Below are 27090 nucleotides of genomic sequence, written 5' to 3' on the forward strand. Positions count from 1 at the left end.
GTGGTCCTACTGGAAATATTTAAAATTATGGTGAAGAATAGATGGAGTCAAAATTGATCCATTATCTGTTTGAAAAATTCTTGATGTATCATGATGAGACATTTCTCAGAGGTTGAATTATCAGATTGTTTGGGACACAACAGGAGTCCCTCCTGTCAAAGGTGTACATAAATCAAGTGGAAGAGGTTAATACTTAATGAAGTAAGGGTGAAGAATGATAACGTGATTGTTACATAATTAGAATCATACTCTTTGGATTAAAAGCAGCAGTTTACAAACCTTTGATGGAATGTTTCTCATCATAGAATTATGTATGTGTGCATCACATTAGTTAACAGTAATGGGATATTAATATGTGTGCATCACAGATATTATACAGCACATGCAGTGTGAATAAGTGATGCAAAGTAAGTTTACAATTCCTGTAAATGAGTTGCACTCAAGGAAATTGTGTCCCCATCAGATGTGCATGCTGAGTGCTTGTGACCGAATACAGAGACTGAAGGCAGTTCTGAGAAGTGGTCCACCACAATTTGAACACTATGCACAGCATCAGGAATGGACCATTAGCCGGCACCACATATAGATACTGAAGACGCAAGAGGGCTACTGCAACATGCTCATGAAACTGGCATTTGATTAGGATTGTTACCTTCAACATGCAAAAGATGCTTCATCTAAATATACGCTAGATGTGTCCACATTCCAGTATTGCACCTTTTTTTTACTCTGAAGTTGCAAATGGATACAGGTTTATGAAACACTGGTGGCTATCAGAAAATATCAAGGTTAAAGGAAATATGCCAGTGGACTACTTTACAAAACGGGTGCTGCAATCTGCCTTGCAGGACACAGGAGCCCTACACCCAAGGCAACATTATACATTGGACATAAGTAGGTACAATATGGAAACTTATGGAACCCTTATCTAAGGGGGACAGAAGCCCTGGAGCCATTCCAGGGCTCTATGCTAAAAGCCAATCTAATGTAAATTTTGCAAACATTCCTGCACACACAAACTAAAAATACTCCGAGCCAAAGATCACAGATGACCAATGAATCTCTATAGCACCTCACTACTGCAGAAGTATAGACTACTATTGTGTGTATACATACCTGACACTGCTGATTCTCGAATGATTATAGTACACATGCATGAAGTGCTGAATTACATATCAGTAGCTCCTAAACTTCATATCTACATTAAAATACATCTGCGTACAGTGCCAACCTGAAAATCATCATAGGCGCGCACATACTTCACAAATACACACACAGCGGTGACCTGCAGATGCTTGTGGCATGTTGCTGACTTGGCACTGATTCATGGGTCTATTAATAGAACTGCCCATTGTGTAGAGAGAGTGGAAAGGACAGGAAGGACAGCTTTCGTCCAACATAAACAACTCGTCTTGCACTTGCAAGTGCGATCAGGGGGACTGCAAACATATGGGATGGGGAAAAACTGTTGCTGTCTTGGGCAAATTCTCACGAATGGACGTTTTCTGCAAGGACCATCATCATTAGGAAGGGTGTGGAGGAGGTACAGTCTATAAGTTAATAGTAAGAATAGGAAAACATGCATGCACAGTAAAAAAATGCACACGGGTGCAGTCCGCCTTAAACCGAGGGCACATTGCACTCAGATTATGAGGAACAGCACTGAAGGCACTAGCAGGAATGCAGGCTCTGTCACACATTGCTAAGCCCTGTAGATAAATACTGCAGAGATCTTTTACAAGCAGTGCCCTCCTGCCTCCAACAGCTGAGTTACAATACAGCATAAGCAATACCGGTTACTCACTGTACCCTCGGCAAACAGAATCAGGACAGAACACTTAAGGGGAGCGCTGTGTTACCCTGCCTTGTTTCCTGGCATAAGTGCTGGGGAATCACAAATCAAGCAGGGGATGATAGTACAAAGAAACAGTGGCTACATGGTCCTATTCTTGGCTCGTCAGCAAAGGGTGCACTGGTTCCTGGTGGCAGCACTGCATGTCGGGAGCTGTAGTGTAACTTAGCGAGTGTAAGCCACATTCGGTGCTGCTGAAGGACAGGGTAGTAATCCGTGGCTAAAGGGGTGTAGCCCTTTGCTCTTATTTTAGTACCCGTTAGTGTTAACTCCATAACTACATAAATAAATAACTACCTCATATACGTGGATCATGAAGTCTCTGAGATAATGGGAAGGTGGCAATGTGATGACAACAACAACGTAGGTTACATCCCACTTGCCCAAAAGTGTAACCAGAGACAATTGCCTACTGCATTGGGGGGACAGGAAAAGCCATCTTCCTCCGCTCTACTCTGCCACAGACCTGATGAAAGAAAAAAATAGTTCCCCAAAACAACACATAAAACAGAGATGCGTAAGGATAGAAGTAATAGGGCAGTGCTCAGTGGGAGTAAACAATAGACAAAAAGGTGGCATAAAGAGGGCAAATCAGCCATTATCAAGCAAGCATTTTTGAAAGAGTATCGAAGGGATGAATTTTAAAAAAGCAATGGGCAGGCTGTTAGCCCACAGACTGAATATTGCATGTCTCGAGAAACAGCGCATGTGCTGCCTAGTCTCGACCTAACAAAGGAGAGCTGTGATTTGGTATATAAAGGAAACTATCAAATTTGAAACATGGGAGGACTAGAATGAAAAGGAGTGACATATTAATAATTAGTTTTCAGCCTTGAAAAAGCATAGTATAAAGCAGAGATAAACATCTTAGCTGGTGTACTATGAGAAATATCCTATGAAATATGAATAAACAAAATCACAGCGAAAACTTGACAGTGAGAGCTGGCTAAAGTGAATTAATTATTTTTATAGTTAACAAAAAATTTGCTTGATTGCTTCCTCCATGCAGTTTAATTGAAAAACACATTTAACTCATCCATCGGTTTATATAAGTAATGATTCAGTGAGTCCCGATTCTCTTCAGACTATGACATTTGTTATTGAGATATATATATATATATATATATATATATATATATATATATATATATATATATATATTAAACACACTTAAGCTGTGAGCACTTTATTTAACAATCTTATTAAAACAGTGAATAGCGGGAAGTGGATATGCTGAAAATATAATTTTTTTATCATGCGTAATATGAAGTGAGAATTTTGTGGGATAGAATAATGGGGTAAAAGAAATTGAATGCCTTCTGCAAAAAAACAAATAGTTGTGTCCATTTCTGTCTTTATTCATGTTCAGTGGATTTTTTTTAGGGTCCTGATAATTGTTTGGCCTGTGCCCACTATAAGGATGGGCCTCATTGTGTAAAATCCTGCCCAAGTGGAATAATGGGAGAGAATGACACATACATCTGGAAATACGCAGATGAGAACAAAGTTTGCCAGCTGTGTCATGTTAATTGCACTGAAGGGTGAGTACAACAGTGAAAATGTAAGTAAGCAGATGTGATTTTTTACAAAGACATACTTAGTTTAACACTGCTTCAGAACAAAGTTTCTAGATCGCTATTTAAGAATAGGGTCAAAGTCAAATTGAAGATTGTTCTGTATGACTGTTGCATGTATTTTTAAACTTTCAAGCCATAGTTTGTTTTTTATCAAGGTTGGGAGGCTGATGGAGTATTTTGTAGGGTAGGATGCCCAATCTGATGTTTTTTCAGTAGTATGTTGTAATCCACTAGATGGATTTTACTACTGCTGTTAGGTAGTCGAATTTCCTTGCTCCACTAATGAAGCAAGCCTCAGTGTGAAGTACCAACTGCACAGAGATAAGAATAACTTTGGGATCTGCACAATGATTGTATTTTCCCATTTATTTGGGACTGTACACATGCTTATACTGTGGTTCTGAATAAATCAGGGTGGAGAAAGATGTACTGAGGAATTACAGTTGGTATTGGGGCAGCTGATTTTTTGGCAACGTGGGCTTGCAGCTAAAGGTTATATTTCAGCAAGAAGCTGAATGTGGGTGCTAACTCATCTAGAGTGAGTTTAAAAGCTTGCTTTCTTGGATGGATATAAAAATGGGACATCCAAGCCTAGCCTTTCAGGGTTAAAGAGCATTGACACTGTCTTTTGTGGGGTTGAATTCAAGCATAGCCACAACTATTCAGGTACTAATCACTGAGAGATGTTTCAGAAATCTGCCTCTCATGATATTTCAAATTAAACTCAGAATCAACAGTGTATTAGTGTATGGAAGTACCACAGCAAGCTACAAGATCCCTTAACGGATATATGTAAACATTTGATATTTGGATGTTTACGGCTGATGCTATGAGTGTAAATGGCTTGGGAGGGAGCACCAGATCATCAGACTTGCTTAGGAAGGTGTCGTAGTAGTGCCCTGGGAAATCATGGATGGGGTGTAAGGCATACTTTAAATAGTAGTGCCTGCTATGGCTATGGATAGCAATGTGAACGAAGCCTGCCTGGGAACAGTATTACACTATATTTATAGGTTGAGTTCCATCTCCTTTTTGTGGTCTGTTACATGTGTTAGAATAAGTGCCCTTTTGGCATCAGCTTGACAAAGAAGTAGGGCGGCAGTACAGAGAACAAGGTATCTGAGGAACAGGATGTTGCAACTGTTGGTGGTAATTAAGTCAACTATGTTGATTGAGTATGTGGGGGCCCAATGGAATTCATGAATGGCACCAGGCTGTGTACTGTATATTCCTGTGATGGTTCAGGTGATGGGTATTGCTATTATGTTGTTCATGTGTACCCTTACAGCAGGTACCTTCTTGGGTGTGGGCTTGTGGCCTTTAGTGATAGTGATCAAGTGAATGCCAAATTGCGGACAGAGTGTACTGTAGGTGATGTGCTGGTTTGGGTGGGTGTGAGTACCTACTCAGACATGGTTGCCTCGTTTTGTTAGGGGCACAGTTCATTCAATGTAACACAGGGTACAGGCCACTACAAGGAGAGTTCACTCATTCAGACATGAGCACTTGTCCATTTTCAATGTGGTATTGGTCCATAAACAGCAGAGATGATAGATCACTACAAATCATTAATCTGTCTTTGCAGCAGTGGCACACATCATTGGAAAGCATCATTAGAAAGTACAGAGACAGTTGGCCACTGCATGTAGCTACTCTAGATGTGGCCATATGGTCTTATAGGGGCTCCCTGACACAGATACCCCTCTGCCGTTACTTTGGCCATTCTGGCCTGTTCTTGAGTTAGGTGCATGCTGGGGCTTCTTGAATGGCAAGCAGAGAACCTGTTCAAGGTCCGAGATACACTGAAAAAGATAAAATTGTGGATTTCTCAACACATTTCTCTTTTTATCGTCTTTCACACTTATGGGAGTCACATGGGCCTGACTGGGAAGTAGGTTCAGAGATGGAAGCGGCAAGGGGTTGTTGTAACGGGCTGGGAGAAAGTGGATTGCAAACTAGATTGAGGTGATGCCTCTCAGGTGGATAGGGCAGGGTCTGCTCAAGCACCCTACTGCTATGTCATAACAGCTCCTCCTTGTTGCATTCTCTGGGATATTACCCTTAACATAAGACGACATCCTAATGATATTAGTTAGGAAATTTTAGAATCAACCACCAGCTGCTCACTTCGCTTGCATCTGGAGCTGTCCCTTCTACGCTGCCTGGCTTCTCATGTTTTTTCTCAGCAGGTAAATCCTGATCAAAATATTTTAAGAAATGTTAATGCTATTCTTTTGCTGGGATCTTAACTTTTCTAAAGATTGTAAATAGAAATGACATACGTGAATGTTTTGCGATCACTGGATCTCTCAGAAACCATTCACCGGCAACCATCCAGCTAAGCTGGCCACTCATCACTGGCTATCAGCAAGTTGCCCATGAGACAGAAAATACATTTTGAATTGTTGACTGCATGTCTGATACAATAGTGAAAGGAATTTACATCTAGTGTTCAGTGATATCAGAGTTGTTTCTGTTTATGTGATTTGTGAAGGATTCAAGTCTTGAATGGTGCACTGAATAAAGAAGTTGTATGTGTTCATAAAAAGATAATTAGACTGTTTCAAAGATATTGCATATATTAACTTTAAGATTCTCAAACTGCGGATACCTTTTGATTTTACTAAAATTATAAGGATAATATATTTCCTTTTTAGGGGCTTTCAGCCAGCCTTTCTTCATCCATTGGTCTGTTATTGTGCCATTCAATGTTTCCTTCCACCGACTAACACATGGGGCAGTTCACTTTAGTCATTGCTAACTTCACCTTGAATCATGGCTTTTTGAGATGAAAGCATGTGTGCTTTCCCTGCTCCTCAAGTAAGCCACTCTTGTGATAGTTTTCTTTTATCACCACTGGCTGTTCCCCTCACCTGCAGCCATTGCTGTGCCGTCTTCTCAGTTGAGCTACACTTTCCCTCTCCAGAGTGCCTACCCCTTTCCTTTGACCTACATGGACAGTTCTCTTCACTTGTCACCGGTGCTATCTCTTCTCCTATGCCAGAGTGCCAGAGAGAAAACCTTTCCTACAAAGAAAAGTCTGTGTTGGGATTCAAATTCCTCAAGGCTAGTTTTTAATAGCAATCATTCAATTCACTGAGGTGTGATTGAACACAATGGTAGGCAGTCACTTAAAATGTGTTTATGTTGGGCAAGAGCCTTTCCTTGAATGTCTGCTGGACTGCTGCCCCCCCCCCACCTTTTGCTTTCCTTTCCCCTTCGCTGGCTGCTCACTTCGCTTGCGTTTGAAGCTGTCCCTTCTACTATGCTGGGCTGCTCCTTTGTTATGCCAGCAGGCAACATCCTGATCAAAACATTTTTAGAAGTTACTGCTATGCTTTTGCTAGGAGCTTAGCTGAACTAAAGATTGTTAATAGAAGTGACATGCACATGTGTTTTTTGTGGCCCCTGGTTCTCTCATAGAGCATTCACTGACAACCATCTAGCTAAGCTGGCTAGTCAACATTGGCTATCAGCAATTTTTCCATGAGAAACAGCTAACACATCTTCGGCTGGTCAAGTAGTATCCAACATATTTTGCAAGCTCTATCACTAACTCTTTAAGTCCTAGGTTTGCAGAATGTGTCATCTGTGCCATGAAGGTCATGTAGGAAGATCTTCTGTAAACCCGACCCTCATTTTTAGGACGAGCCTCGGAGACCTGTTGTATACACTTTATGGGCTTACATCCCACCTATTGCTTTTTAATTTGTTACTTGGATTGTCCTTCCAAAATGCTTGCTTGCTATTTGTGAATCCTTCCTCTTTCTCCCTCTTTTTTGTCTTTATTTTCCTCCCATGGAGCAGGGATCAAGTACTGTATTGTTATGCCTTGGTTGTTCATCTGTTCGTTTGGGGGACTATTTTTTCTTGGTTTCCTGCTTGTGTTACTGTTTGCCTGTGTTCAGCTTCGGGCCTGTAACTGGTTGCATTATCTTTTCTTTGGAATGCTGTTCAGCCAGGTTTCGGTGGATTAAGCGCATGAGGCATTGCAGCTGTTCACAGAGTATTATGATATGACACTCCGCAAGCATTTCCCTTCTTGAATGTTTTAGTTTGGCTTGGACTCCATGTCCAAATCGGTGTGCGTTCTTATTTTCCAAATCCTGAATTGCTTTCTAGGTTAAAAACAAACACTCACTGTGAGCTTGTTGACTTTTCCTCCCCCATCAGTGCTTTGATGTAAACAAGGCTGTAATTCTTATCTCGTAGCACACGACCAAGCGCAGATGCGTGTTCCTCTTCCAGAACAAAACAAGCTGGCAAGGTCATAACTTCTCCTACAAGAATGCTTTCACTTTGCAAAATATATATATATCACAAATGTCACATTGGACTCACTTATTTAGAACTTTACGCTTGCCAGTCTGAAAGCCCTAAAGTGTTTCTTCAATCATTTCTGTTCCACAAATTAACTAAATTAATATATTAATGTAGGATGCCTGACAAAGAGAACACTCAATACACGAATCTGAACTCCCAAATAAATGACACAATATATATATTAGTTGCAATATTCAATGTGTGTCAGCATCCAACATATTCAAGTGTCAAAATGTGAATAAAATAGTGCAGTCGACGCAGTCCTCACATTTAAATACAAACAAAGCATATAATATACTGTACAATTCTTAATGGTATCATTATCTCACCAAAAAATGCTTGCGCCATTTGGAAAAGTATGTCAACATTTCGACTGCAAAAGCCACTTGTGGGGTCTCCTCAGGATTTCGTTGTCTATCAATCACAACTTCCACTTCTATGTGGTAATCTACTTTTTTCTTAAAATCAGTCCAAAGATAAACAATTCTTTATACACTAGTTAGTCTTTATATACAAGCTACACATTACCAATGACATCAAATGTACAACTAGATATGTCTGGTAAAAGTTATGAAGAATGAACTGTGAAATGCATCAATCAATCTGGTATTTACAAGGCGTGGCTGGTAAGGGGTGATGTGATACAAATAATGCTTTTCAAAAAAAATGTAAAGTGAAAATAAGATTGAGACAGCTGAATATACCTAACTGGGCACATGCTTAACTCTTTTGTGGTAGGGTTGGCTCTCATAGGGTAGTAAAGATTTTCTATTTTTACGCCTCACAAAGGATAGAAGGTCATCGTAAGGCAGCATGTCTTTTGTTCCTTGAGTTCTGGGGAGATGGCAGGGCGGCATTTAAAAAAAACTATATTGAGCTTGCCACATCCCTTCTGCATTTAAGGTAATGGGGTCTGCTAGTCCAGTAGTCTATTTACTATTTCCATAGTACAACATCTATATAAAGGGAGAGTAGCAAACATTAAAATATATATGTATTTGCTGATGGCTGTTTGTTTACTAAGTCCATGGTAAACACCACGGAAATTCAAAAACAGTAAGTAGTCCGGTAGGTATGGGCAAGATAAGGACTGCTCTTTATTTAAGTGTATTCTATGCATGGGCTGCCCTTCTCTACAGACATTTAAAAATATAAAAATGCTTTCCCCGCCATGCAATGGCCTACCATCCTTTGTTGGGCTTAAAAAATGTACAAATCTTCACGGCCTCCAACAGGACTGAAAAAAGGAAACAATATGCAAGTCCCTTCAGGTCTTGACTTTAACCCCAGGTTTAACAAAAAGTAAACGTCGTTTTGCCTTAAATTAGATTCAGTTGTAATGGTTCATTTTCAATGCTTAATTTAAGTCAGTAGTTATTTTTTAAGGGCTAGCACTTACTTTTCTGCATCAGCATTTACTACGAGCAAAAGAAGCACATGGGATAGACGGAGGATGAAAACGATGGACAAGCGTCAAAAAGGGAGAAAGTAGAAAGCTGCAAGAGTGAGCTGAAGGGGCAGGGAGTAGCTGTAAATGCATTAAAGAGACCCGAAGTGGCTTTAGGATTACGCTGCCACAGTATTGTGTGCTCGCACATTTAGCATGTTTCAGATGAGAGTTTTGGGCGCTTGCACGTTTTTAATTTTAAATTAAGCACTGTTCGTATTCCATGAATCAGAGGCTTCAAATTTACAGAGGTGAAGTGAGATCCCCTTGATTCCAATCATCCAGTAATTTAGGTGTTTAGGAGTTCACCCAAAGTAAATTTCTGGCACATAATAACTTTAATTGACTATGAAAGGAAATCATGTCTTTGGTGACATCCCTTACTTTCCCAGTGGTTATTTTCATGTCATGACTGTGTAGTATTCTAAATGCTGATTTTCTTTGCCATCTGTATGGACATTGGAATTGAAATAAAGGAAATAAAGGTAGATCTGAAAGTGTTTGTATTGCTTTCTAGGTGCTCTGGACCAGGTTTGGAGGGCTGTCCGGATTCAGGGTAAATTTGAAGTTTTCTAAATTTGCAATGATTTTTTTTAGTAATACGTTTGTCTTTATTTACATGTATATTATCATTCACACCTACTAAAAGCTTATAAAAATATACTCTGTCTTAACAAGATCTAACGACTTTGTGTAGAGAATTGTCTGCAAATTAATCCAGACATTTGAGGCTATGATGGCGATGCTAATGCTCTGCGTTCTTACGAGTGAGAACAATATGCTGAACTATGCATAGCAATATGAGATTGAAATACAATTTAGCCTCATGATCATCTACAAACCACACCCCCATGGATCTTTATCATGGGTTTTGACTTCGGGATCGAGCCCATTCAATAGATGAGGGTATTCTCATTTTCAATTAGGAAAGCCCCCTTTATTGATTTCAAAATTCCAACAGAACATATATTAATGTCTTAGTCTAAGACCGCAGTGCCTTCTTGTTATGGACAATAATGTGCAGTAGAATAGACTAAATCCAAATAACGATCCATTAAGTTAAACGATGGTAGTGTGATGAGGTGCATGTATCACAAAAGGGGTTTAAGCTAGATTCAGAGTATAAATACATATCCAAGCCTACTAAGTAATTTATGAAGATTAATTGGTCACCCCCCCCCCCCCCTTCCTGAATGTATTATGGCATTTATGGGTGAGCTACTATCACAAAAAACACTTACAGGCACATGCATCAAAGGACAAACCGGTCGCAAACGGGCAGATTCTCAGAATCTGCCCCTTTGCGACCGGTATTTTTGCATTTGGGATGCAAAATCGCAATTTAAGCAATCTCTAAATTGCGATTACTTAAATTGCGATTGCATTTAAGGAATCCCATATTGAGATTCCTTGAGATTCCTTAAATGCAATGCATTAAAGTAAAAAAAATAGCGATTTCGCTAATAGGGGGAGCAAATTACCATGAAGTTGAACTTCATGGTAAATTGCAAAAACTTTGAAAAATGCACTTTTGTGCATTTTTCAAAGTTTCATGTTCCACACACACATGCCCTTAGAGCATGTGTGTGTGCAACATATGTGCACAGATCAATTTCAGGGGTGCAATAGGGTGTCATTTTGACACCCTTGCACCCTTGAAATTGCATGAGCAATTTGCGAGTACCTACTGGTACTCGCAAATTGCTCATGCAATCTGCAATTCATTCCTATGGGCCTGGAGGCCCATAGGAATGAATGGGACGGCATTCCTTAATTGCGACTCGCAATTTGCGAGTCGCAATTAAGGAATATGTAGGAATCGCTATTTTTATAGCGATTCCTACATGCATAGGCTTTTGCAATTCCTTAATTGCGATTCCTTAAAAATCGCAATTAAGGAATCGCAAAAGTCTTTGTTGATGCATGTGCCTGTTAATTGTTTTACTCCCATCAGGATGGAGCTGAGCAGGTGATAAGTTATGTCTCCTTACGGCTTTGACAACTTTCACTTTTTTATTTTTTTCATTTGTTTATTGATTGAATTAGAAATGGAAAACAAAGACACAAGACTCATCATACAATGAGAACATGACTGATCTGTTGTGTACAAATAATAATACACAAATGATTCAGCACAGATTTGCTTGACCTAAAGCCTGGCTACCAGGGTGGGTAAAATGAGAAGAGGAAGGAAGTAATTGGGGCGGGGGGGGTGCACTACTAGAGGGTGGGGGGATATTAGGGTGAGAGGGTACTATGGGGAGAAGAGAGAAGGTTCCACAGAAGGATCCCCAAAAGGACTTCGTGCCATAGTGTTGGGCTCCCAGTCATTAGTCATCAGAAGAAGCTGCAAAATAAGCATCTATAGTTTTGCTGCTGAGGGGTGAAGAAGAGAGTGGGGGGAGGGGGAAAGAATACTTGCAATTCGAGCCACCATTACCTTGTCGGTCAAGTATCAAGGATCGTCCTGTAGGAAGTGTGACCATATGCGAAGAAATGTGTCGGCCTTGTCTTGCTTATTGTAAATTAGTTTCTTGTAGGAGACGGATGTATGCATTTCTATGACCCTTCCTCATGTGTGGGTGGCTGCAGGGAGTGGTAGGGGTGGCGTGTACAGAGCTTAGCTGCCATCAGTGCTGTGTTAAGCCACCTTGTTTGTGGTGGAACAGGAGGGGAATACACCGTACCACAGAGCATAATCAGGTGGTTTGGCATCAGAGTGGAAATCCCAATTATCCCACTCAATGTAGATCCTATCTCATCCCAGAGGGCACATATGTCAGGACATTTGTGTTGTATATGTACAATATCACAGTGTGCATGTCCGCAGCACCAGCAGGTGGAGTGAGGTAGGAGCCCTGTCGCACTGAGGTTCGGTGGCTTCCAGTGCCACTCCAGCAACATTTTAAAGAGGCACAAGTTAATCCGAGCCTCTCTCGCTCCTTGGCTGAGATTGTCCAGAATCTTGTCCCAATCCTCCATCTCATATTCCACCTGGAGTCGATCCTGCAACCTGGCATTTAATTTCACTACTTGCAGCTGGCAGTACAAATGACGGATCAGGAGATTATATTGGCCCAACATCATGCCCTTGGATTGTACCCTAGTGTTAAGGTGAGTGAATACCAGAGAGGTAGAAATGTTCCAGAGCTGGATTCTGAGTCTACATGTGAGAACAATGTAATTATGTGCATTTCCATTGTTAGTCGGGGTACAGACGGAATTCCTCTCGAAGTGTCTAGAAGTATTTGAGTGTCCCTTGTGATATCATTTGATTCAGGGTGAGGATCCCTACCTCGCAACAAAGGCCTTTTTGAGCATTTTCCCTCTGATGCGGATACTGGCATTGCACCATATTGGCACCTTATCATGGAGGTTAGCGACCACCGAGAGGAGCCTATGGGCTTGTGTCCATCTTTTGGACAAGGCCTGGAATATTGGGTTGACTAAGCCTCCACAAGATATAGTCACGTTCTCATCTTCCCCTAGACAAAATTCTTAATTCCCTGGTCTACTTGTCTCAGTATCTTAAGAGGCGTTAGAAATGGAGCATTCCCAGCCCAAAGATAAATCCGGGGAGGGTTACCATTTTCACTGCCTGTGACCTCACCCATAATGAAAGGGTAAGTTTAGACCATTTCTTATAACCAGCCTTGTTCTCTCCAAAAGTGGTTCTAAGTTGACCCCTACCATGTGTTCCAGTCCCTGGTTGACATAGATTCCCAGGTACTTGACATGGGAGGGTTTTCACTCGAATGGATAGCCATATGTGGCAGCTCTGGTAGTCATTCGCACGAGTGGCAGGACTTCACTCTTCCTCCAGTTAAGCTCGTACCCGGATATCTCCGCAAAAGTGGGGAAAACATCAAGCAGCACCTGGATAGAGGTAGGTGGTGCTGAGAGTGTGAGCAGAATGTCATCCACATATAGATAAAGTGTTGATGGGCCTCCCGGGGTCTGGGATCCCTATTAACTGCTCCGATTGGGGCAGAGCGGCTGTCAGGTTCAATAGGTAGACGGAAGAGTAAAGATGACAGCAGGTATCCCCGTGGCAGACTGGAATTAGTCTGAAAGGAAACCATCAACGTTGATCTGCGCTGCGGAGGAATAATAAAGCCTGCAGACCTTGGAGATGAAGCCCGCACCAAGGCCAAATTTGTGGAGCATTGAGAAGAAATAGCTGCATTCTATCTGTTGAAGACCTGTCGAGCGATAGGGCCAGTGCTTCTGCCGGCAGATCTTTGGCCAGCTCAGGCATGAGGTAGTGTGCGAAGATGGCTACGGATGGTCGTCTGGGACAAACCCCACTTGGGTGTGGTGGACCAGAGAAGGATTGACCTGTTTAAGACGGGCCAGCAGGATTCCATCCAGTTTCTTGATATCTCCATTGAGGAGGGAGATAGTCCGATAGCTGCAAAGGAGAGGGTGCTTCTCAGGCTTGGGGAGGACTGTAATATGGGCCCTATTGGAGAGGGGCCAAGGGATCCCATTTGGTCAGTTTCTTTGAAAATGTCATATAGGAAATCTACTACTTCCACCTTCATCCATTTGTAGACCTCGGCTGGTAAGCCATCCTCTGCAGGGGCCTTATGATAGGGGATCTTGGAGATGGCTTGGCCTATGTCCTTCTTAGTGATTTCTCCCTAAAGTAGTGCCCTACCTGTCCCGTTGAGACTGGGTAAGTGAATTTTGCCAAAGAAAGCGTCTAGCTGCACCGGGTCAATGACCACTTCAGGGGTGTACAGGTCCTGGTAGTAGTTTGGCCATCTCCACTTCCCTCTGCCACATTTGTGCCGCTAGCAGCCTGCCCGCCTTCTACCCATACTCGGAGTGGCGTATTTAAATTTTTGTAGTGCGTATTCTGCCTTGGAGGTGAAGAGTGTATTGAGATCCATGTTCGCTTTTTTAAGGTGGTGTCAGCAACGGAAGGATGGCATGTAAATAGGCACGTAAGATCAGGTATGTCTCGCTCCAATACTCTCTGCTGTTCTGCCTTTTGTTTTGATTACAGCGGGTTCTCTCAGCAACTGTCATCTGATGTTAGCCTTAGCCGCTGCACATAGGATTTGAGCCACTGACACTTTGTTGTGTCAAGGTAGGTCAGGACACGGGATTTAAGCCAGTCCTTTCCTGTTCGCTGGTTGAAGCAGGAGAGGTTGAGGCACCAGGATTTATGGATTGCTGTCGCAAGTCCTGGGTCAGCCAACAAGTGAATCAGTGAATGATCTGATAGCGCTTTCTGAAGTACAATAGTATCACTCGTCATGGGAATCATTGGTTGGGAGGCAAGGAATTAATCCAGCTTCGACTGAGTGCCATGTACCATGAGATATCTGTATATTATTTGTCTACTGGACAGAGGAGGCACCAAACATCAAGGAGGCCATGATCTCAAGAATGTCGCCCATGAGGGCCCAATCTGCATTGTTAAATATGTCTACAGGGTCAGTGCGATCCAGTATCACATCCCATGCTAAGTTTCCGTCTCTCCCATGAGCAGATGGGTGGCATCAAGCTCAGTCACCAAACAATTAAGACGTAGAAGAAACTGACATTTAGGCCCCGTCTGTGCATATATTACGCCTACACTGAGCACTGAGACTCCCCTTCAAGGGGTGTGTGTGGACCCAGGAGTCGAACCTTCATGTTTTAAGTATATGTCACTGGAGCAGGAGAGGCACTTACATGCCATTTCCTATGGTTCTTAGCGCTATTCAAAGTAAGTGCTAATTTCAGAATGCAGTTGAGGCTTATATTAATGGCAATGTGGCACTTCTTGGTGGTTTCACCTTTTGTTATATTAGTCTGTAGAGATATAGCAAAACATTGTATGTATCTAACATGATAATAGTTTGGTTTATGGTTCTTCAATCACTCTAAACAATTTTGACAGTAGTCAAATTATCAATTCATATTGAGAGTCGCTTCTCCCCTCAATTGGATTCGCATTTCATTTTGTTAATTTGACCAACAAACAAAATAGGAAAAGTGATGTGTGCATCAGAGTTATGAATTATATGCATCTTCGTACATTTTAACATGTTCCTCAAGGTGAGAGACTGAATGGAAGTGAAGACATCCTTGGTGAAGTGTTATTGCAATATGCATGCACAGTATGGCATCAGAAGCAGTACGATATCTTTAGAAGGACCAACTGACAAACATTTTAAAATATCTCAATTTTTTTAAGAGCGCAAAAAGTATCCTCTGAAAGTGCAGGTCACAGACATTTACACTTTCAACTTCTAAGCATGGAACCTTTCCAAGTAGGGTGGATTTTCGCAGTTGAAAATGTAATGTTACGGGTGGGAGCATGGGTATCAGAGGAATGATGCCAGGAATAGCATTTTGAGATCACCTTTACCTTTACGGTGAGTCACCAACATTTTCAACATTTTCTGACACCCAATTTGCACACGCATGCCTAGTGCCAAAAATACAAGGGTAAGACTGCAAACTAGGTGGGATAAATTTCCATATTTTGAGAGGGGGTTTATCTTAGGGATTTCTTCACATGGAAAAAAAAAATTAATGTGAGGAAAACATTTAAAAAAAGATAAGGTGCGATTCCAGTTAACCCTTTCTTAGCTTAGCCAGATCGTACCAATAATTTACCTACTAGACAAACTGTTGAATAAATGTGGGACAGATTCAGATGATGTAAGGTTTATTGCATTGTTTCCAGCAAGAGTCATGAATACTCTAAATAAAGTATCGCGAGGACTGTCCGAAGATAAGCTGGAAGTATTTTTGCAGGCAGAGAAAAAGCACAGACAAAGTTGGATACCCCAAAGGATACAGGATTTAGCAGTATGATTCTTTTATGGAATTCACATGCTGTGGATTATTCCATCATTTAGTTAATGGGTCCAGAAAATCTTTCTTTTGTACATCTAACAATAGGTAAGGACACCCCCTTCCCTTCGTGATGTTGGATGAACGTCCGCGAAGCCCGAGTGTGTGGTCTCCATCTTTAGATTCTTTTTTTCTCCATTGGGTTAGAAAAGCAAGGGTCCACAGCACTGGATTGTACAGGCCAAAGACCCGAGTGAATACACCAGGAAGCACCAAAAAGACACCAAAAGGAGAACAAACGTTGTGTGTTTGCATTGAAGAATAGCATTGACAAATGAGTGAAATCACTGAAGAAAGCTCCTGAATAGAATAGTATTATTTTTCTGTTGGGCTTTGAGCACGTTGTCAGAGAATGGACAATTGGGGTGATAATTAATGGGAAGCCCCTTTTACCCTCCGAAGGGATAAAAAAAGTAATTTTAAGATTTGTCCGACATGCCTTCACGAACTAGCACAGAAGAACAAGCCCAAGGTGTGCAATTTGTGCCTCCTAAAGACCACCAGACAAAGGGATGCAGGGCATGCACAGAATTCCTCCCGAGAACCCTTAAGGTAAGGGAAGAGCAAAGGTGGGCACATTATGCCATGGCACAGGCCAAGGAGCCCCTTAATGACCTAGGACTCTCCAGCGACGAGGGAATCGGTGAGGACAAGGAGTAGGCAATGGGAGACTTTGGGTTAGGTCTCACAGAAATGATGTACTCCGAACCACAGGCATAAGATGTGCAGAAAAAGTCGCACAAGGAAGGAGAAGTGCAGATAAAGCATATAACTTGAAAACCACAAGACTGAGGTGGATCTGAATCGCGTATTTTAGACTCAAAGACACTAAAAGTAACCTTTATTGTAGAAGCGCAAGACAGTTGAGGTGAAAACCAAGGCAAGGGAACCTCACAGGTCAAAATCCTAAGTTGCTGTGGATGGCAACCCTTAACACCTCAGCTTCTAGAGGGGACCAAGATGGAGACAAGGTAAAGGCAGGGAAGAAAGATGGTTTTATGCTGAAAAGAAGGGCAGACCTGAAGACTGATGATAAACATCGTTGAAAGAAAGAAATGCAGGCTCAATGCTGGAATTGCAGCATTACTGCAGAGAAAGAAAAGGTTTGGTGAATCCCTAATGAGTTTTCCAGTACCAGCGAAGCTGACTGGGGACCCAACCAAGACAGAGGGGCACTTAAAGTTCGATGCACCATTATCTCCAGATCTACAAGAGGAAGAACAGGAAGAGTTTTATAAGGGAGCTGATCAGTATGAGACCCCCAATTCCGAGACTCCATGAACAGAACATTTGGTAATGCCCCTAGAAGAGGAGCAAGCAGAAGCATGCTTCCTATTAGAAATATCACAGCCATCAGAAAAGAAGACACTATTCTTACACATGTTGCCCAGTATTATAGACCAAAGGAAAAAGGCATTCAGTGAGTCTGCATCCTCAAAATCAGTAACAGCTAGGTTTGAGGAAGAAATACCAGCCTTCAAAACAGGACCATACGTGCATAAAGAACAATGCACCAGCTGACATGATTATTGTGCCAATGACCAGGAAAAGGGTCAATGCTCCCTCCACCAAAGGACACACCAGCAGAGAAGGAGATCAAGAGGATGGAAATGGTAGAAATTATGATAAAAAGGTCAGATGCTGCGCAATGAGCATTTGTTTTTTTGTGTGGAGTTTTATATAGCATGAACTAGACCTGAAGGTATCAGAGCGCTTTACACGAGCACCAGTTATGTTACAGATGGACACATTCAGTTTTGTTAGGCATGGGGAGATTAAGTGATTTACCCAGAATTACAGAATGTTGTGTGTCCCTGCCAAGACTCAAACCCAGTTCCGCAGCTGCGAGGTTGACCGCCCTAGCTGTGAGGCCACATTCTCTCTGGATTGTGAACTCCAATGCCCTGCTGAATAGAAATGGCCACCAGCAGGGGGAACAAATATAAGAATTAATGCAACACCTACCAGACTAATACAAATATGGGCTAAGCCCATAGCACATAAGGGCAAGATGATAACCAACATGTATCTAAAATCAGCTATGGATGCAGCTGACACAAGACGCAGGCAGATGTATACAAGGACCACACTCAGGAGACATGCCTGACTATGAGTCTCAGGCTTTAAGCAGCCGGTCCAGGCCCCCATCATCAAACGACCTTCACTGAGGTGAACCTGTTTGTCTGAGCGGTAGATAAGCCCCAACATCAAACAAAGAAAGACATTGGCACTGCCAAGGCAATGGAAGCCTTATAGTTAGTGGAGGCTTCAGAAGGGGCATGACACCCTACAGGCAGAGTGGGCTTCCATCCTACTCCAGCACAAGCCTTAGACTCACGTCTCTACGGCACGGGGTTCTGTAACTTTACGGCATTACCAACAATAACGAAGGTAGCCTATTCATTGGAGAGCAGGAGAGAAAAGCCAATCAGCCAGGGGGTCAGTGTCAAACAATATGTGACTACCAAAAGAAGGATCCTCTAAAACATACATTAGTAGCAGGTAGAGTGAGGGAGCTTCTCCACAAGTGAAGGCAAATGACCTCTCAAAAATGGGTATTAAATATTATCAAACAAGGATACTACATAGAAACACAAGACAGAACATGAATTTGATAATAGGGCCCATCATAGACCTCAGAATCGTGAAACAATTCATCATGACACAGCGATTCGAGATGACCACACTGCAGGAGGTCATACCCATCCTGAAAGAAGGGGACGATATGGTGACCATAGACCTCAAGGAGGCCTACTTCCACATCCCGAAACACAACAGCCAGAAGAAAATGCTCCAGTTTGCTGTAAATGATTCACATTTCTAGCTCAAAATGCTCCCGTTTGGGATAAAGTAGCACCAAGGATCTTCATGAAATACCTTGCAGTTGTGGCAGCTCACTTGAGGAGCAAGGAGTACATGTCTACCCTTACCAAGACAACACAAACGTAAAGGAAAGCTTGAGGAGGAAATGCAAAAACTGCATATAGAAGATGATCCCAACATAATAAAAACGAGATTTCTCCTGAATTATGGAAACATTTTCCCTACGTCCATGGAGAAAAAATGTCTTCCTACAGCCCTGAAATCAAACAAGGAGAGTGAGTTCTCACTGCATAGCATTGACAGAGCGAGTTCACCTCTACCAGAGGTATAATCTCTGACAGTGAGAAGTGTGATGAAACTGTTGGGAACGATGGCTTCATGGATCCCACTAATTCATTTTGCAATGCTCCACATGAGACCAGTCCACGAGTCACAGACAGCGAGAGACCGGGAGTATTTAGAGGTTGTCACAGAGAAGATACAGAAGGAAATTCAATTGTAGAAAGTACAGCATGCCTCATGGGCAGGCTTTTCAATCAGCTACCCCTCTCAGTGATCATGACAATGGGCTGGGGCAGGCACATTGGCAAACTAAACCTCAGAGGGCAAAGGAACCTTCAGGAAGTAGCCTAATATATAAATATGTTAGGACTAACAACAGTGATCCTAGATTTAAAGAAAGTCCACATGTATGCCGGGGGCTGGGAAGTATGAGCTAATCCAGACAAGCAACATAATAACTATGTTCTATCTGAACAAACGGGGAAAACAAAATCCTATGCCCTATCTACATATGAGTGACTTAATAATGTTTAAAAGGTGGGGTTAGGCCTGTCAGAAGGGGTATTTTGGCAGGTCACATTTAGAATTTAAAACTGTCACAGTCAGGTTACCTGTGTACAGCTAGCAGGCTGCACACAACTGTCGTCTGTCACATGCAGCTTGTAATCAAACGCACATGCGTGTGACCACATATTCATGTGCAACTAGCCCAGTGCCCCTTAACTTAAGTGCATCACAGTGGCATTATCTTGAAAGTCAGATACTAGCTCTAGACACGCACAGTCCATTTTACCATGGAATTTCTGGGAGTGAGGCTTAGGTAATGAGACTCACCCACCATGAAGGTCCAAAACTGGGTGATCAAAAAATCTGGCCGTACTAAATGGGCGTGTACCACTTAAGACAGCGCTACATAATAAATACACAGTATGAGCATCACAAAAAGATTAATGCTATAAAATGAAATGATTACTTACATGTGGGTGTAGTTTTACAGCTTGAAGAGTCCTCTTGATTTACATCCTGCCCTTACTTCTCCCCAAAAGAGGTGAGTTTTAACAGTTTATGGAATATCAGTTATAGGATAAGATTTGAAGCCATAGTAGAAGACTGAACACTAAGGGGAAAAAATAATAATAAATATAGTGACCACGCAGTGGGTCTTAGGGGCATAAATCTAACATCTGATATTTTAGGGGGAGGAGTATACAGATTGATGCGCAAAAGACAAGAAAAGACTGTCTGAACCCAAATATTAGATGACAGAATAATGCACAGCATATGAGTCCAGAAAAGTATTCAAGCTGTAAAACTACCAGGCAAGTAACCATTTCATTGTGATACAAAGGTGGTGGCAGCTGTTGGAAATTCTCTACTTTGAATAGCAGATTACAATCTATTTGGTTTTTAAACACAGGATATGGCCTAGTGAACATTGAGATATAGGGTATGGAACTCAAAGACAAGCTCCTAAGCAATGGTAAAATGTTTCATCATCTAAGGGAGTAAGGAACTCACTTATTGCCTTGTGAGCATTACATACTAATATAAAACCTAAATCTCAATATCTACCTCCACAATTCCATCCAGTGCTAAACAAATAAGTCCACTCAACTAAAAATGCTCAGCCTTCTGACATTCTTCATTTCCTGGAGCTCCTAGTCTCCATTAATCTCTGAATACCCTGCCAGGCCTACCATCTAACTTTACCTTTTTAGCTGACCTGCTGATATTTTTTCACCTAAACCTACCGGTCTTCTGATTGATTGCCTGCCTCGTGGACCAGGGCTACTATATTCTCTAGGTCTCTTTCATATCCCCAAAAACGTATGTAACATAAAATAAACATTTAACTCATCTTTCTTTCTGCTTTCAATTTAAGGATACCTAAAAAGCATTTGAGATGCCACATTTGATTTCACAGCGTTCACCAAAATGTATTTGTCTTCAACTGGGGCAGTTGGATAATGCCCAGCTGAAAAAGAAGGGGGTGCTATAAACTTCCCTAACTCTTATTGCAAAATGGCATCTCTTAACCTCTAACCTCCCTCAGGGCCCTGTTGATGACCTCCATTTCGTGCTTTCTCCAAGTCCTGCCTAGCAACAGTTAGGTCTTTACCTCCTCCCAGAATGACTAGTTCCTCCAGCAAATTCAACTGTTCCTCCTGTTCTTAGCCTTTTCACTTTTTTGAGGTGGCATAGAGTGTGGAGAAGTGTGGCTCACTGGTTAGAGTAGGCAGACCTGGAAGCAGAGGTCAGCCCGGGACCAGGGTTCAATTCCCGGCTCGGCTGGGTCTTGAGTCCATAAATTGTCCATGGACTCGATAATTCTCGCTCCAGTGCATACTCGATTCATGGGTTCACACTCTGCGACTCTGGGCAATAGCTTGCTTAATCTCCACAATGGCCCCTCGCGGCGGGATGCCTGGCTTTCACCTTGTAGATGCCCTGCTGGGTCATCTCACAGGGGAATACCAGGACGGGTTCCCTAAGCAAGCGCTTAGAGACCGGTTGGTGATTTGCGCTATATAAATATCTGTACATTTACATTTACATTTAAACCAAGTGCATCCAAAAGAAACGATGTTTGAATGGATAGCCTGATTTAATAACTTTTTTTTACTAGATATCTGTGCCGTACAGGTAAATTGGTATACTTTGTGGAACAAAACTGGTTTAATATATTAGGGAACTATTGTCCTTCATGTCTGTAATAAAAAGTTCTCAAACTGGCCAACGCTAGAGATACTTCTCTTTTTAAACACTTCCCTTTTTGTGCAAGTGTACATTTTGCTTCTGTACTCTGCCTAGTTCCCAGTTAAATTTAGATTTTAGTTAACTCTGACCACAAATTTTACTTTTCGTTGTAATGTTCTCACAAGTTCTTGTTGCACTTCTTTTTATTCCTACTGCTCCTCTTAACTATAATTAGCCTTAGTAGCCTCTGGCATCGAGTTAATAATATGGAATCATCAGGATAAAAGCTAATGAAGTAATAACTGCCGGTGTTGACCTCCGACATGGGCGGATATTTCTAGAGGTATTCAAATACCTTGTTCCACTGAACCTGGCCTTTGAATGGTGGTTTAATAGTTCTTGATCCACTGCTGACAAGGGGAAATTTGCTTCCAGCATGCAAGAACAAGGCAAAGCAGTGACCCTTTGGGTGATGTTGACATCAGAAAGTACTGTTGTCTCCTGAAGCTCAAACAAAACACTGAAACACATATTAAAGCTCTCGTTTTGAGTGGCCTGGTACCAGAGGCCAGTAATATGGCTCTGGATATTACCGTTACCACGGGTATCAGAAATACAAAGTTTCATTATTACCAGGAGAACACAGGATGGTCCCCGATGGATCCCTATGCAATGGGGATAGCATGTGGACATTGATACTACTGCATCAATTTCTCCATGTAAACTACATGTATGTTTACTTGGCTTTACTGGTAATCCGATTGCTTTACCAGGGACCTGGAGGACTGGTCCAAAGTAAAACATGCAGTAGTACTGGGAATGGAATTTCTGGTCAAGACAATAATGCAAAACTTGTGATTCCTATTATCAACCCCATTCGGGAATTGCACGGGGCTCATATTGAGGGCCTAAGTGTCTTTGGTTCTCAGACATGTTGTATCTGAACCATGAAATAAGATCCATATTTGAGACATTATCAAACATTATATTAGATTCTTCTCATATTGGCAATTCTTTTGGTTTGATACAATGTGACAACCTTTTGCAGATCAAACCAACATTGACATATTAATTGCCTTCAAAAAAGCAACTTACAAGGCCGTAAAATTAAAATCTTGGATATTCAACAAGGCTGAGCTTGCCCATAAATGGCACTTGTGGGTAGTTTTGTAATAATACACCATTTAGGGTAAACAGCCATATCTGACCACACATTTGTCAGCGGCCTTAAAACACGCCTTGCTGCTCTTCTGTCTTGGTAAATTTCTATCAGAGAACCTCATACCCACTTGGAAGTGGTCCTGGCCAAACAACCATTACACCATGTGGTTACAGCCAAGAAACCATGCTCCATATAATCTGCGTGTGACCTGGCCTTTCATCCCTCAGGAGAAAATGGTTCTGCCCAGCTCTGAGGGCCCTCCAAATTGGGTCCTGTCTCTCCACAGTAATGACACTTTTGAACAGACACTTCATCTGTCAATATGCCTGGTTCCTGCTTCAGGCAGCAAAGCAGCTCTCACAGTTAACACCCCTTGACCATAACTAAAATCAAAAGGGCTGACATTGGAACCAGTCTGGGCTTAACATCTAGATAGCTGCAATAAACTGCACAAAGCCCAGCACTTTAGAACTCCAGTGACTGACGTCTAAGCATCTGAGACACATTTCATTTCCAGCCCCACTAGTAACAGGGTGCTGGAACCCTATTTATCCGGTGCACTTTACCCGATAATAAACACGTCACTTTACACATAATAATACACTAAGCAATGGATTTGGCCTGACCAATTTTAAATTTACCTTTCAGGATTGACGTGTTTTAATTTGATCATTTGTTTTCATTTTTTTACAACTATTCAGATGTACATTGCAATGATTCTAATTAATTGGCAATAAAGAACATGACTTACTTACTTGCCATGTCACTGTAGACGTTTATTATAGAGGTTTATCTTTGTCTTCCAGATCGAAACTCCCATCCATTGCTGCTGGCGTGGTTGGAGGTATCCTGTGTGTGGTCATTATAGGCTTATGTATTGGATTTTTCGTTCGCCGAGTCCGTATACAGAGGAAACGCACTTTGCGGAGGTTACTCCATGAAAAAACGGTATGCTTTTTTTCATTTAAAAAATTAATTGTTTTACTTGTTAATTTTTTGCTATTGGATATTATGGCGTGGAGAAAATTCCTTTTCATTTTCTAGTCCAATTTTCTTTTCTTTTTTCTAATAATACAGGTACTTGGTAGGCTCAGTGATGGATGTTTGGAAAGACTTCCTTTTTAAATAATATAATGTTTTAAATGTATACATATGTCAAATGGAGCATACAATTTCTGCAATCTATGTAACACAGTTGCACAAGTTAAAACATTGCAGTTTTTGCTAACTTATTATTTGGGTATAGTCAATAGATTGAATAAATATGATATCTTTAAAATGTAATAAGGGTCTCCTTTATTCGTTTCTATTGCTTAACTCTATTTAGGGACTCAATATGAAGTCCCCACAACAATGCCTATCAAAGAATATTCACCTGCAAGTATATTAACCAACAGCATAAAGTTTGCGTTCATTTTTTTAAACTAAGCCCCCAGATGAAGCTTTGTAAGCGACTGCTGCTCTCAGTGAGCATAGTCTAACGACAATAATAAACGCTTAAGAGGGCATTATCATTGACATAACTGCCCTTCACTTCTTTATGTACCTTGGCCTTCAATGAACTGGACATATTACTTGAGTTGCAGTCAATTATTTCATGATAATGCCCTCTGAAGCATTGATAGTATAATACACAGGAGCCTGCGCTCCCTGTATAAAAGCCCTTTTAATTTCCTTTTTTACAGGGAACTGGTGATGCATCTAGCATCCTGTAAAATAGACATGATGTAGCTGCTCAACTGTAATAGCTTATTACAGTTGAGTTGTGATGTCACAATTCCTGCTGCATGCCAAAGCAGGAGCAACGGGAAAAGGCAAGTCACACAACACAATTAAAGCTACAGTTTCAAAAATGAAACATGGCTTTTCCTTCTTATGCTCCGTTTCTTCAAATGAACAGTAATAAGCAGAAATGTGATATTTATGCCAAATATTTAAGCATTTTGTGGGAGGAGTGAATGTGTGGTGATGTAACATAAGTGGTAAAGTAACCTCTGCCTTACAAAATAAAGATATTGCAAGGCCCTTCGCATCTCTGTAACCTTATAAGTGGACTTGGCCTTCGACCTTGTTCCTCTCTTTGGTCATGGACCCCCTCAGTGACTTACACTCTTCTTATAAAGTTTGGCAGGGTTACTTTATCCCATATACAATAGAAAGCGACTTAGTTCTGTGAGCAGCAGCTGCTTTGTAAAGGCTGATCTCGAGTCTTACCTTGTACCAGAGGTTTACATCTCTCGTTGATAGGAGGAGGAGGTCATTCAGTGAGAAAGGCATATTACAAGGTGCTAAGAAACATAATCAAAAACTTAAATTGCAGAAAGGACATAAATAGATCTTCCTGGGCAGAAACGTCATTGTATGTACCAAGCACAGCAGTTTCAACAGGGTACTCACTCCTGATCCCATTAAGGTCTAAACAAGCCACAGTTTAATTTGCACAAGCCTTCCAAACCAGGCTCCTCCCAGTTATGCCAAGTCCCAAACCTGGGTCCTACCAAAACCATGGTCCTCAGAGTCAGGCAAAGTAATTAGCCACTAATGCAGAGATCAATGAGTGGAAAATCAATATGTTGGTGCATAAATGAGTTGAAAATGAGCAAGTGCTTACATTTTGTCCGGTAGGGATCCGTAAAGTGGATGTATAATGTCTAGAAAGATTGATGATTATGATGATAATAATAACTGTACAACGGTTCAAGAACCACTTCTACTTCTAGGTGCTGTACAACTAGAAAGGGTTTCTATTACACTCTTATGGGTATGCAGTTTACAACCGTTAGACGGCTGGAAGGTATATGAAGCCTTGTGGAGGTTCAAGCTCCTGAGAGTTAGATCTCTGCATTGTGCAGTGGTAAGCATAAACCTCACAGCGTCAGTTTTAAAAAATGTACATATACAATTTGAAGATTTATTAATAGCACTGTGCTTTTCACATTGATTTGAATCTTTTCTTGGTCTTGGATCCTCAATAGAGTTATTACAGATTCATAGTTTGTCTAGATATATTAAACAGTAATGGTCATGGTTCCAACAGTTTGAGTCGCTTTCTGTCAGTATGCCATATTTTACAAATGTTTGGAAATGAGGGACAAACATGCAGGGGAGAATTCCAAAAATACTTTTCATGCTAACCCTGAGTTTTTTTTTACATAAAATGTTGTAAAAATTAAGATAATTTTGGTGGCCTCTAACCATGTCTCTATAAGCTGATTCTCCAGTAAAACCAAGTGAGTTGTAGCTTCTCTGGTCACTGTCTTAGAAGTGGTAGCGAAGCAATGGGCCCTGAGAGTGGTTCATTTCTGCTGACTATAGCCTTATCTTTGGATGAGACCAAAGAACCAGGGCAAGAATCTAGGAGAGACAACATCTTCTATACAACAGGAACCACTTCTTTATTTCTTTTAATTTAAGAAGCTTAAATTCTTGGTTGACGTATCCTCTCTATGCTTCTACGGTGATAAAACCTGTGGTTCAGGCTCACTGGCATAAATGAGAGAATATCATGGTCACACAGTTTATGACACAAACTCCCATCGAAACACACTGATGATTCCTTAAAATTCCAGGCCTACAGGACATCGCACACGCTTCGACTTCCCAAGACATTACAGGGTTTTTACTCTCTGGTGGCTGGAGGGACATTTTTTGTAATTTTGGAACTAAGAAGTCTTTTATTAGTTTTTTAAGAAATAAAGTATCATTGTAGATCCCCCTAGAAGGAAAAGAATTGGAGTAAAGTATAACACATGCCCTTGAAATTCTATGCTAAGTGAAAGAAAGAAAACTGAGAGACACCTTGAAATCCTACACAGAAGAAGGAACGTGAATGGTGAAAGAAATAGAAATGGAACAATATGGGAGATAGGTGGATAAAAAAAGAAACTAATCTGAGATTCAAATCCTTCTTGATGTTTTTAATGTAGTTGATGCCTTCTGTCTTTCAGTCTCGGATTTTAGTGTGGCTCCCCTCTATTGTTGGATGGCTGTTTGACATATCAAGGTTATTAATATCATAGAACAATAATATAATGTCCACTATTTTTGACCTACCACTATATCATAATGTGCA

The 27090-nt window shown here is 41.3% G+C and overlaps 1 protein-coding gene across 1 annotated transcript in view; it reads left to right on the forward strand.

Annotated features, from left to right (window-relative positions):
* Positions 1-27090, forward strand: part of EGFR (epidermal growth factor receptor) — a 569017-nt gene that overhangs the window by 474136 nt on the left and 67791 nt on the right. Inside the window, exons 15-17 of the mRNA XM_085631553.1 lie at positions 3236-3393; positions 9717-9755; positions 23825-23966. Coding sequence (XP_085487679.1) covers positions 3236-3393; positions 9717-9755; positions 23825-23966 — 339 coding nt within the window. The remainder of the gene's footprint in view (positions 1-3235; positions 3394-9716; positions 9756-23824; positions 23967-27090) is intronic.

The sequence above is a fragment of the Triturus cristatus genome, chromosome 10, assembly GCF_964204655.1.
Source record: "Triturus cristatus chromosome 10, aTriCri1.1, whole genome shotgun sequence".
Taxonomy (NCBI): domain Eukaryota; kingdom Metazoa; phylum Chordata; class Amphibia; order Caudata; family Salamandridae; genus Triturus; species Triturus cristatus.